The following is a 13,868-nucleotide window of genomic DNA, read 5'->3' on the forward strand; positions in this document are numbered from 1 at the left end:
TTTTAACCAAACTTGCACACAACTTGTATCACCACAAGATCTTGGTTCCTTTTTTGAACTAGCCATATTTCCTCATGGGCTCCAGAGTTATGGCCCCTTAAAGGTCCAAAATTGGCTATTTTGGCTTTTGCAGCCATATAGAGACTTCATTTATGGTTTTATTTGATACAAACTTCCAAAATAATTTCAACAACAATAATTCTTGGATTCCATGACAAGTCAGATCCAAGCGTAGGTTCAGAGTTATTTTATATCTGATAACCTCCCCTGATTGTAATCAAAATAGATTTATATCAGTAAGTACTTATAGGACTTATTTGAAATTTCATTATTGTCATTAGTTGGACTGAGCCAATCAGGGTAGATAACTATGGACTGATTTTATATCAGATTACCTCCCTTTATTTCAAATTAAAATGGATATATCTCCGTAACTAATGAAGATACTGATCTGAAATTTCATTTATGTCAACAGATTTATTTGGCAGATCCTTCTTTCGTTCACTTACAATAATTCTTTTTTAATTACTTCCCTTTTACATTACTATAAATAGCTTATTTTTAGTAACTTTTTTATTATTGGCCGTAGGGAAAAACCGGGACCACTTTTCTGTGGTACAACATGGATGGTACCTCCAATTTTTAGGTGTATTTTGACATATCTGTACCTTGTAAGAATTTTTTTTTTCTTTTTGGTTAAATTTCTTCCCTTTGTTGTTACTGTCCTTTGGACTTAGATATTTTTTCTGAGGACCTTCTTGTCCTCAAGTACAATGATAACAGTTGAGCGATATAGGGCCATCATGGCCCTCTTGTTTTAACTAACCTGAGCATAAAGTGCTCTATGTGAGTTATTGCAATCACTCTGTGACAGAAGTTATCATGCCTTGTCATGCATCATCAACAATTTAATTGTAAACACTCGAGAGGTCACAATTTTTGGCCAATCTTAATGAAACTTAGTCAGAAGGTTACCCTCAATAAAATCTCTGATGATTCCTTACTGGGTCATCTGGGATCAAAACTGGGAGAAAAATGAGAGCGAAAACAAACGATTTGAATTTTCCTTTATGTGAAGATGTCGCAAAAACACAGAAATAGAATGTATCTTTATCTATGGAACGCTGGAGCTGTCATATGGTCGTTAAACAAAATAGCATGTCACTCTGACAAGATAGTTTACACACTAGACATGATAGCATGTTCCTTTGAGAAAAATAGTATGGTCGTTTAACAAAATAACACATCACACTGACAAAATAGTACGTCATTTGGACAGATAGTATGTTAATTGGACATGATAGCATGTTGCTATGAGAAAATAGGATGGTTGTTTAACAAAATAATACGCCTCACTGGCAAAATAGTACATACATTAGACATGATAGCATTGCAACTCAACATGATAACACAGTAATAAACAAGACACAACAGGATCTTTAAAAGACACTAATCTAAATTAAGAAGATACCTCATATTCATCTAACATAAGACAGCTCTGGCGTTTCATGATTATCGGTTTTTCTCTTCATGGCCGATTTGAAATGTAATCTTTGTGCCTCAAAATATGTGACCGACACGCTAATATGAATGCTCAGTTTTACTAGGTGAACACAAACTATACTTTCAATATGATGAAAAGCGAAGATATAATATTAGGCAAAGTGGAAAGTATGGACATACAGTTCGTTCAGTTACATACATTAACATTTCATTTGTGAGTGTGAACAATTTTCAGTGTGATTGCCATTATTCTCTGGAAGTGAGTAACACACAATATAGCCACATCAGTAATTAATTGTAAACTCAAACTCTTTGCAAAAATATTTCCACTTCATTTTTAATATTGATTAAAATAGACTTTCCAGATATTGTTCACTGTACAACTAGAAATGTCCCATCACGTATGTGTGACCACCCAGGTGCCTTATTCACGAATTTTGTTCTTAAGAAGTTCATAATTATAATTTGTTTTGGCATTTATGGAATATCTTGAAAGTTATTAACATTCTAAGGATCTAAAAAGTACCGACAAAATAAACTAGAATAAAGTTTGTTACCAAAAGGCAGTCCATTACAATCCTGGATGCCAGGCAGAGATGTTTAGTTATCTTTCTTATGGCTATTGGGACGGAGCGAAAACTTGTATTCCACCTTTGAATATTTACTATGTAATATCTACTTAGACAAAATTTCAGGAAACTTTCCGCTGAAATTTGCCTACACTTTGTATTACTTTCTTCATTAGCACTTTCTTATTTTTTGATTTTCTTCTATAAGGAGCAACATAATATTCATATCCGTAATGTTTAATCACGTCATTGCATAACTGTTGAGTTCTATTTATATACTTTGGTGGCAACTTCTGTTTCCATGCGTCAACATGTTTCTCTGAACTGGAGGCGGAGTTTCCAATTTGCCATTTTGCTGTACATACACTGCAACCAGACTTATTCTTTCCAAGTGTAATATTAAAGATATAGTCTGAAATAACGGGTGTTAATTCCATTCCTATAAATTTGTACATCATTTTCGCCGTTTGGATCGGTCTGCTAGCAATGTTTTCGTAAAACACTGTGTGAAAGCGTTCAGGTGACCTTGACTTCTTTTCCACAATGATATCGTCTCGAACTCTTTGACAATGTTGGCTGATACAAAAACTCAGCCCTAAAGGACACACCTTTCTGTGACTTTTTGATTCTATAGTGGCCCTTGGATCTCGGACCAAGTGTATCAACTTACTGTCTACAACTTGTTCTAAAACTTGCGCAGCTAAGGACATCTTTGTCCGAATCGTCTTCACTATTCGGTACTTAGAACGTAAACACACGTTACGCAAGTCCTCCATGCACGTTTTAAGTAATTCTTTCTGATGTATTGTAATGTTGTATAATATTGGTTTACTGGTTTCAGGAAAGTCTCCGAGACCAGCTCGGTAAATGCAACTTGTATACTGTTGAAGTGTCTTCCCAAATGCGAGGAATTCTAGATCCAACAAAGATTCCAGGTATACTCTAGAAAAGTTGCAGGTTAGCCAACCCAATAGTGTATCCAAGTACACTGCACTTAAGTTATATCTTCCATTTGTCCTGCAGATAAGTAAAATACATAATAAATTACATAAATCTTCCTGAAAATTATTGCTCACTATAAATATTTTTGTCAGCTATAAAACTGGGAAAACACTTGACTTAACCTTTAGCCTGCTGGCGGCAACGTGCAGACCAAGGTCAGCCTGCACATCCGCATAGGCTGATCATGGTCTGCACTGTTCGCTATTCAGTCAGTAAATTTTCAGTGAACATCCCTTTGAATAATAAATTGTACTGTCCAAACTGAATGATAGACCAGTTTATTTTAGAAATTTTGCAGGGTAAAGGTTAAAATAGGAGTGGTGATGTAGTGGATGAGGTGTCGGTTACTCAACCGAGAGGCCATCTTGTAAACCAAACCCACATATGAATAACTTTAGTACTGACTTTTCCCAGAAACCAGACTAGTAAATGATTCAAATAAACAGATACAATCCAACTACAATACAACAGTACAAAATGAAGAGCCTTGTTGGACATGGTCACTCCCCCGCCAAAGCAAACACTTGGTGCAAAAGGTGGACACTATGAGAAAATAGTTCAGAACATGTTAGTTACAGAAGAAAAAGAGGGGTTTCAAGACTACTATGTTTAGTATGCATACATAAACCACACCACAGTTCCTTAACTAATTTTTACAAACTTGTAAATATTAAATAAATTTCTTTCAAAGGTTTCAAGTAAACTCATTAAATGGAGTTGAAATCAGTAAGTTAGAAAAGTAGAGTTATGGTTCTTGTACACTGCACTTCCTTTCAATGTCTTCTGTCAATGTGAGAAGTTTTAGCAAACCCCTTTGAATTGCTTTGGAATAGTGATGCCGATGAAGTAAAGAAGTAAGCACAGAAAAGGTTACCTCACAAATTACTCCATCTTTGTATGCAGTTTCAATAAAAAATCCCTTCAGTATTTAGAGATTTATATTTCAGACAAGGTAATTAAAGAAGTAAGCAACAAACAAGAACTAAGCAAGAACTATGCTTCTTGTAAATTCCATTTCTCTTTAAGGCCTCTGTTATTGCATGAACTTATAAGAGACCCCTTCATATTTTTTAGTTCTGCCCCAAAGTAGAGTGTAATGAGCAAATTGAATAAAGGGAGATAATTAAAAAATTCTTTGATTTTTTTTTATAAAAACCCTAATGTTTTATGCTCTGTGCAAAAGATTTATGAGTTATAAGTTAAATAAATGGAGATGATTATAAAAGAAACATATTATGTGTTGCACTTTCTCTCAATGCCGTGTATTATTGTGTGAAGTTTTAACAAAATCTCTGCAATAGGACAAAACAGTTGTGATTAAATTATACAAGAGGGTCATGATGACCCTATATCGCTCACCTGAGTTATATGAGCTACTTGTTTCAAATATCAAACTGATGCTAAAATATTAAGAAAGTAAGTCAGCAGGTCAAATTCATGGTCACTGAAGGTCAGATTTAAAATCGATGTGCAAAATTGAACATGTCACCCAAATTTCAAGACTGTATCTTAAAAAAACAAGAAAGGTCAGTAGGTCACATTCATGGCCACTGAAAGTCAGTTTTAAGATCGGTATGCAAAACTGTACATATCTACCAAATTTCAAGCCTGTATCTTAAAAACAAGAAAGTAGGTCACATTCATGGTCACTGAAAGTCAGTTTTAAGATCCGTTTGCAAAACTGTACATGCCATCCAAATTTCAAGGCTGTATCTTAAAAAAAAACCACAAGAAAGTAGGTCAGTAGGTCACATTGATGGTCTCATGGTCACTGATAATCAGTTTAAAGTTTTTGCCTATATAAGTCTATGTAAAACTGGGGACCCCCGGGACAGGGCCTCTTTTCCCCCAGGGTAATAATTTGAACAATCTTGGTAGAGGATCACAAGGCAATGCTGCACACCAAATATCAAAGGCCTGGGTCTTGTGGTTCCAGACAAGAAGATTTTTTAAAGTGTTTTCTTCTAAACAAATCTTTATAAACCATGTAAACTCCAGGGTGGGGCCATATTTGACCATTTGTAAAGAAGACCATCCAAGGATCATCCCTGTGAAGTTTCATCAAAATTGGGGTGGTGTTTTAGGAAGAGATGTTGTTTAAAGGAAAGTGTGGACGACGGACGGACTGACGCCGGACGTTGAGCGATCGCAATAGCTCACCCTGAGCCTTTGCTCAGGTGAGCTAAAAAGGGAGATAATTCAAGATGTAAGCATGTAGAGTCATGGTTCTTTTACATTGCATTTCCTCTCAATTGTATCTTGTCATTGTGTGGAGTTTTAACAATATCCTTTCAAAAGATTTGGAGTTATGCTCTGGACAAAAGGTGTTACGGACGGACAGAAACCATTACCGCTGGCGGGGAGGCTATAATGAAATATCAAATAACGCGAACGGAAAGGAAACTGTGAAGCCGTGCTCTCGTGATAAGCGCTCTTGTCCATCATGTGACCATATATAAGCAATATTTTAACTAGCCTAAATACTACATTTTTTTAAAATATACTCACATCACTGTCCCGTTTAAGTATGAAATGGATCCATTTCTCTTTTGAATGTGTTCCGCACTTTTCAAAGGCTCGAACAAGTAAAATGTGTCTTTTGGCTGTTGCAAAATGTCACCAGTCAGCGAGGATCCACTGCGCATGTACGTCAACAATATGACACCCGTGAAGTTGCCTCGTTCTGAAAACAGAAACATTAAAGTATAACGGGAGGATCATGAAGGTCCTTAATCGCTAATCTGACCTAGTTCTTCTCGCGGACGACCCCTTTTGAATTAAAACAAACATTCTGACTAAGTTTTATGCTAGCTGTAACCAAGTTTTTTCTATACTTTGGCCTTGCCACCTAGTTTTTTCACAAATAACCCAGTTTCAAACATGGCCTAGATTTCTTAGACAAACGTTCTGGAAAACTTTCATGAACATGGTCCTTACAGTGCTCACATGTTTATCTACGACTTGAACTAATGACCATAATTTCAACTAGGAATTTAAACAGTGACCTTGTGTTAAACACAGATAACCAAGTTTCAAAATTCACCAAGACTTCATTATATAGGATACATATTCTGACAAAGTTTCATCAAGATACTGAGGTAGAAATGAATGTGGCCTTTGTTCTGCAAACAATATCAATATATATCATTTTTCTCTATTTTCCCCCTAGTGACCTTGTTTCTGACCCAAGATGATTTAGCATCAAACTAGTACAATATTTGATTGCGGTAAATAGTCCAACCACGTTTCATTAAGACTGGTCTGACATTGCGACCTTTCAGGTATTATAACAGTCAAACAAAAAAAGTCACGACCATGACTTCTCATATGACATCAGTACTTGTTTTTCCAGGAAGCGGACTCGAGAGTGGTTACAATTAGCTTGAAGCTTTCATCACAATCGATCTAAAACAAATTAGTATAAACTAAACTAACAGTCAAACTAATGTACACCGTGACGGACAACACACACACACGGCGGTAACAATAGCTCATCATAAACTTAGAAATAGTTGCATTATTGATACGTTCCCGGATGACCTATACATCACATTTTTTTTTACAAAAACGTCCACAAGTCTTATCAAGCTATTCTTACAATTTTGTGGAAAGTTGCTATTCACAGTCTGACAGCTGGAGAAATAGATTGATCATTTTATTCCCTTCGTTTATCGCCGCCGTCAACACTTCAACAAAACGTGACGACATCGAACCAACTTTACAAGTATTATTGTAGTTTCAATTTTGGATGCAGTTCATCCCCATGTTGTAAACTGTTTACTTTGGGAGAAAAAAAAGTTGTCTGTCTGTCTGACAAATGTAATCACAAAGCCAGACTTACTTATGTGCGTCATTGAAGCAGAAGTCGTCGCATCCTTGGCAGTTGTTATAACTGATGTATTTTGTTGAGCAGATGTTTTTCTGTCCTCGTGTCCGGTAGTGGAATAAACATGTAATGGCTCTACAGGCGTCTTTTCAGTTACGTCAATACGTCGATTATCTTTCAAGACGACAGTCAACTGGTACTGGTTCAAATTACTTATTTTCCAGTTCCTGTGAAATGTCCCCGAACCAGTTAGTGAATCTGAAATCAAATTCGGCTTCGAAAACTGTATTTATTATTTTTGCATTAACGTCATTAAATAATAGTGAAAATAGACAGTGTCTTTAGTCATATCGTTACGTATAGTATATGAATAATTTAGTGATCTTAGACTAGCTTGTAGCAGTAGCATTTGACCCGGGTTAAAGCTAGCTCATTAATATTAGGGTTCGGTTCGGAACCGAAGCTCATTCTGCAATCGGCAAACAAGAACTTGTAACATTGCTGAAGAAACAACATCATATTTAAAAACATATTTATGTAGCATTCCTATCACACTACATGTCTTCGCTTTTGAATATTTTCTATTATTTTGATCAATATAGTTTATTATAATTAGCAGCTGTAAACACTGGTTGTTTTAACGTGTCGGAACGTCTGCGTTTTCTGTATTATAACAGATTACATGTATGGTGATATAAATTAGTAACTGATAAAGTAGCTAATGAACTGATCGGTGCTTAAGCTATGCTATATTATGTTGTACCTTAATCAATTGAATACTAGTATGCTTACAACTAAGGACGAGTGCAAATGGTACCATCAATATAACGAGAAACCAGTTTTTCAGCCTCTTTACTGTGTGTATTACGGACTCTTCCATCTTTTAACCTTTGTCTCATGTCAGAAATGAGTTCTCCTTTCACACGGTATTAAACGACCTAAATAGAAAAAACACATTATTTTACAGAACTAAAATAGCCAAAGTAGAAGGAAGGACTTCAAGCTATCCTGACCAGATTGCGCGGATGCGCAGGCTGGTCTGCATCCATGCTGGTCGCAAATGCACTGTGTTGGTTTTCTCATGGTGCGGCTCATTTGTAAAATAGATAATTTAGGCAACTTCATTGTTTTACAGTTAATCTGTAGTTATCATCATTAACTTCATATAAAATGTATTTGATATATAGAATTTAAAATAAATATATACAGACATTTAAAAAAAAACACACACACACACACACAAACAGTTTAACTGTTTTAAGTCCAAATAAATTAGTTTTTGTTAATTAAGATATGGTTTTGAATGTCACACCGGTACAGTTATAAATAATATGGCGCCTTTTCATGGTAGAGGAAGACTCTTGTTCTCTTGTTCGGAACCACCGACTTTCCCAAAGCCATGCAGTTAAATGGCTTGCTCACGTGAAGGATTTTACGTCCCGAGTGAGGTTTGAACCCACAACGATGAAAGGCGATTTGAAGTCAGCGATCTAAACCACAAGGTCACGGAGGCCCCATTGGTTAAAAAAGAATGATTGAATAAAAACATACCTCTTTTTCTGAAAATTCCAAAAACAGTTACTTGAACAGAATAAAATAAAAAATCAAAACTTGTTTAATCTGTTTTAAACAAAATCAACTAGTCAGTAAACTTTGATGTGTCTCATTTTTCTATGTTACTTAAGCACTTGAAAATCTAGTTTTATCAACAGATTTACAATAGAAATAGTCCAGGCTTCTTACCGCGGGGGATCTAGATAACAAAAGGCTGTATTAAATTGACAACTGACCAAAACAAACAACTTCTTTTGTGTACAAATTCATATTATATTACAAGTTATTTACAATTATTGTACTATTTATTTGAATGTCCCCGGCTTTTATTATATTCTGTTCACACCAATATAAGATTAACACGAATACCTTTGCTTTTACCATACTTAAATGATCAGAAGCATTCGTTAATAATTATATATATATCATAAAATAGAAATATGAGAGACTCGGCTATTATTAAATTTGTACATTTGTTTAACCCTTACCCTGCTAAATTCCTATAATGTACTGGTCCATCTTTCAATTTGGGCAGTACCATTTATTAATAGAAGGGGTATTCACTGAAAATTTACTGACTGAATAGCGAACAGTGCAGACCATGATCAGACTGCACGGATGTGCAGGCTGATCTTGGTCTGCACTGGTCGCAAAGGCAGAATCACTTTCCGCCAGCAGGCTAAAGGTTAAAATACAGTAAAATATATACCAAGCATTGCATATCAAGATAGTAAAACATATTACATATCACCTCCTCATAGCTGAGGTAACAGAAACTGCTATTAATTGCATTCCCTATTTAAAACTGTGTAAAACCTAATGCACATTTTGCATTCTAGAATAGTAAAAAGTAACTAGAGCTACTTTTGAGAAAAACGCATGTCTCCCACACTGCATAATCATCCAAATAGTAAGTCAGTCAGTCTAGGGATTAAACCGGTGACCTGTTATTTGAATGTGTTGCACTTAACCACCTTAGCTAACCTAGACGGCACCGACACTACAGTAGAAATGTGGATTGAAACGTATTTTGCACACAAAATTCTACTTGTTCATTGTTGATTCGTAACATAAGGAACATATTTGTACAATAGAATAAGACTGTAACTACATTATCAACTAGATGGTAAAACTTCAAAAACCGCCTCGATAGCCTAGTGGTTGAGCGTCCGCTCCGAGTGCGGGAGGTCGTGGGTTCGATCCCCGGCCGCGTCATACCAAAGACGTGAAAAATGGTACCAGTAGCTCCCTTGCTTGGCGCTCAGCATTAAAAGGGAAACTGGCCTCTTCCCTCACACCCTCGTGGCGATGGATTCCATCAGGAATGAGGTGTCGAGAGTGTGATTAATATAAGTTGTAGAACTTCCTTCACAATCGACCTAAAATAAAGTATGTATAAACTAAACAACTGGAGTTTTGTAACGTGCCCTATTCAGAAATGATTATTTCTAAATCAGTTGTATGTTTATAAATGTCTAATGACAACATGCTCGGCCAAATTGAAGCTCTTCCAACTAAATACTAGATTATATACATCAGCAAAATTTTCTATGTTGAAGAAGGGGCACAAATTTGCTAAAATATAACTTAAGTCAGAGTTTTGAAACTTACCAGGAGAGGTCATCTCATTATGCCAAAAATGTGTGAGGAATCTGAAAACATTCGATCATGTAATTTTTAAGAAACATGCCCACATACAAAACTGTCGCAAAATTTCTCAGTTGAAAAGAGGTACGATTTTAACTAAACAAAAGCCAGAGTTATGTAACTTGTCCCTTAATCTCGAACTTCCAAACACGAGAAGTTTTAAAGCATGTGGCCAAGTTGTTTCTGAGAAACCTGCTTACATGCAAAACTTTAACCTAAAATGGGTACAGTTTTGACAAAATCAAAGCTATATACGAGGAGTGTTCAATATGAATTGCTTATTGTCCTCTAGCTCGATATCCACGTGGGGCACGATTAAAACCAATACCTACCTGTATAGGGTTATTCAATACCTACACAACGGTGTATAAATGTACATGTTAGACTAAGTGTAAGACATAAAATTTGCCATTTGAATACACGCAATCATTGACCACTGTAGTAAAAATGGTTGGTAGAAGCGTCGACAAGAAAGATGAAATACGGGCTTACATCAAAGCTCGCTCAAAACTTGGTTGTTCTTTGAAGCAGCTGATGACTGAACTTTTTACTGCTTATGGACCTTCTTGTGTGTCTTATGACACAGTTCGGCGGTGGAAAAAGAAATTTGAGTCTGGTGTAGAGTCCATCAAAAATGCACCGAAATTAGGTAGGCCAAAATCTGCATCTCGTAAAGAAATCGTTTCCAAAATAAAGGAAATCATTGAAAGAGATGTTAGATTTACAGTTCGTGATATTGCACGAAAGATAGGCATATCACTATCAACGGTTCACCTTATTTTGCCATTCATCAGTACCTTATTACTGTGCCCAAATCAGCGTACCGTGACGCCTTCTAGAAGTGGATACATCGGCTGAAACTTTGCATTTCTAGCCACGGGGAGTACTTCGAGGGCATGAAATGAGCCCTTTTGGGCTTACTTGAAAGTTGAAGTCTCCAGATAGAAATAAGCAATTCATTTCGAACATCCCTCGTACTAAGTATATGTTGGTTAGTTTGTTTTGGATTTAACGCCGTTTTTCAACAGTATTTTAGTCATTTAACGGCGGACAGTTAACCTAACCAGTGTTCCTGGATTCTGTACCAGTACAAACCTGTTCTCCACAAGTAACTGCCAACTTCCCCACATGAATTATCAGAGGTGGAGGACGAATGATTTCAGACACGATGTCTTTCATCAAATCGTCAAGGAGAACATACGCCCCGCCCGGGGATCGAACTCGCGACCCTGTGATCCGTAGACCAACGCTCTGCCGACTGAGCTAAGTGGGCGGGCTAGTTATATAACTTGCTCTGTGAGGTCGTCTTATTATGCTACAAACATAGGTGAAGTTTGAAAGCATTTGACCTTGTAGTTGTTGAAAAAAATACTGCTTATATACAAAACTTTGGTAACGCACATGCCGACAACGACGAAAAGGTGATTTGAATCTTAAATAGTCGAGTTTAAAATTGTTTCCGCGTATGCTTTTAAAAGCAATTAAACGTTGAAAATGGTCAAAAATTAAATGAAAAACTGATTAATTTTTGTGTATTTTGTTGTCGTGATAAGCGAGTTTTTCCTGTAGAATTTCAAGCATGTTTCATACTTACATATACACACATTAAGATCCATACGTAATACTATGCGCCTGCTAAAGTTAGTCCGAAAAAATGTAATAAAGTTGTTTCTTATACGTAAATCTACATGTATACTACAGCTAAATAATGCGAAAATTCTAGATACCTAAGAAGACGCTTATTGAAAGAAGAAACGAACGACTACCTTTACAAGTATCAAATAACAACCTTAATTATATTGATGCATGCGAGCCGTATCGACCCTGCAAACTGATTTGCACAGCGATAATGCATGCCCTTGTATTAAATAAACTTGCAAAGTATTGACTAAACAAACAGAAATAACTTAAGTTTATCGAGTTTATTTTGTGTGTGTGTTTTTTTAATAATAATTCATTATCTACGTTGAACTACGTTTTACTGCGCCTGGCAACTTGCCCAGCGCGTGGACGGGTCTGCGGTGAACTACGTTAAACTACGCCTAAGTACGGACAGCCTCGGAAAACTACGTTCAGCTACGGATCAAAAAAGCAAGGTACGTTTCAGTACGGATGGCTACATTTAAGCACGTTTAACTACGGATGAATAAGTTTCAACCAAATTGGACTAAAGTCACGCTCAAATGGCTACGGATCGCTCAAACTTTTGTGCTTTTGTCTTATAACCCATTCACACATACGGCGCGGATAGCTACGTCTGGCCACGGATAGAAACGTAGTAACCCGTATCGATCCGTACCTGAGCCGTACCTCAAAGTAGTAATCCGTATCAATCCGTACCAACACTTGATCAAAACGTATTCAAGACTTATCTCAGACTTGCACGTTTCTCCAACTTTCGAACATGCACAAAAGTTTGAGGGATCAGTAGCCATTTGAGCATGACTTTAGTCCAACTTGGTTGAAACTTATTCAACCGTAGTTAAACGTACTAAAACGTCGTTATCTGTACTGAAACGTACCTTGCCGTTGTCATGCGTGTTGATCCAGTAGATATCCGAGGCTGCGCGTACTTAAGTGCAGACCCGTCCACGCGCTGAGAAAGTTGCCAGGCGCAGTAAAACGTTGTTCAACGTAGTACCCCGTAGCTATCCGTACTCACCGTGTCCAACGTATACGTCGCATTTACAGCGGATATGCTAAATACACGGTTTATTGTACGTTCCATTACCGGCATTTCCTGTAACGTTGATTTTGTCAACATCCTGCATGGTGAGGTAAAAAAAAAACTACGTATTTTCATTGAAGTTCAACGTGTTGAAAGAAGCGATATACTTATAGTACAAGCAACAGATCATTCACGCTTTCCAAAGTAATGTGATTTTGATTGGTAATTCTTTAGTTCCTTCAAAGATTCGAGTTAACTGACGCATGGTGTCGTTTTCCAGCACGGACATTCACTTTCAAGTTCACTTTCTGTCCCTCAAAACCATTCTATTGACTTTTCATCTGTTTAACGAGAGCATAGTATAACAATTTACTAATATAAATATATATCACGGCATAAATTGCTGATGTAGGGGCGCTATGCTAAAGTTAGTGTTGTACGTCCCATAAACCGGCGCAACTGCAGAAATACGTCATATAAAACTGTCATTCTCTTTAGCCACTCAGTCAGTAGTTACTGATTTTCTTCATTTGAGAATATTTTTCTACTTCTTGATACATGTTTTGTAACCGTATAGTTTACTATTATTCACATATAACCAATTCCATAACAAAAAAGAACTGTATTAGTGACATGTTACAAGTATTTCATTAGAGTTTGTGATATTCGGAAATCATTCTTTTTCTTGTGTTCAAGAGGAAACTAGAAATTGAGTTATCAAAGCAAACTGAAATTCTACCATATTTTACAAATAAATAATTTAACGTTTATAAATCAAAGGCCCTTGTTGAAACCAAAAATGCACGTTTAAGTTATTTTTCAGTAAAATATTATCAAACAGTTTCTCAGTAGATATTCAAAATATATGATGCTAAGTTGGAGATACACATAATTTGTAGCATAAATGAAGTCAAATATACGCACCATGCACGACCACGTCAAACTGTTTTCAAAACTTTCATTCCGTCATGTCTCTACATACTTAAAATAAGAAGATAACAAAGAAAATTCATTCATATTTTCAGGTATGTTCTTCTTGAATATTTTGTTACTTCAACTTTAATTTTCGTCACTCATGGAACAGCCCATATTTAACAAA

At 36.3% G+C, this 13,868-nt stretch overlaps 1 protein-coding gene across 7 annotated transcripts; it reads right to left on the bottom strand.

The window, feature by feature from the left end:
* Positions 1 to 1,050: 1,050 nt before the first annotated feature.
* On the bottom strand, positions 1,051 to 11,852 carry LOC123528958 (carbohydrate sulfotransferase 6-like). 7 transcript variants are annotated; one of them, XM_053521472.1, is made up of 7 exons: positions 11,696 to 11,849; positions 10,066 to 10,106; positions 9,739 to 9,833; positions 7,693 to 7,838; positions 6,916 to 7,158; positions 5,583 to 5,757; positions 1,051 to 3,089 (listed from the first exon to the last, which is right to left on the bottom strand). In XM_053521472.1, the coding sequence occupies exons 4-7, from the start codon at positions 7,778 to 7,780 to the stop codon at positions 2,195 to 2,197; spliced, it is 1,401 nt and encodes a 466-aa protein (XP_053377447.1). In that variant the 5' UTR covers positions 7,781 to 7,838; positions 9,739 to 9,833; positions 10,066 to 10,106; positions 11,696 to 11,849; the 3' UTR covers positions 1,051 to 2,194. The 7 variants fall into 7 exon arrangements, with proteins under 7 accessions (XP_053377447.1, XP_053377445.1, XP_053377446.1 ...); XM_053521470.1 differs by having other exon boundaries at positions 8,452 to 9,833; XM_053521471.1 differs by lacking the exon at positions 10,066 to 10,106 and having other exon boundaries at positions 8,452 to 9,833; positions 11,696 to 11,850.
* Between the last annotated feature and the right edge of the window lie 2,016 nt (positions 11,853 to 13,868).

Source organism: Mercenaria mercenaria, chromosome 13, assembly GCF_021730395.1.
Source record: "Mercenaria mercenaria strain notata chromosome 13, MADL_Memer_1, whole genome shotgun sequence".
Lineage (NCBI taxonomy): Eukaryota > Metazoa > Mollusca > Bivalvia > Venerida > Veneridae > Mercenaria > Mercenaria mercenaria.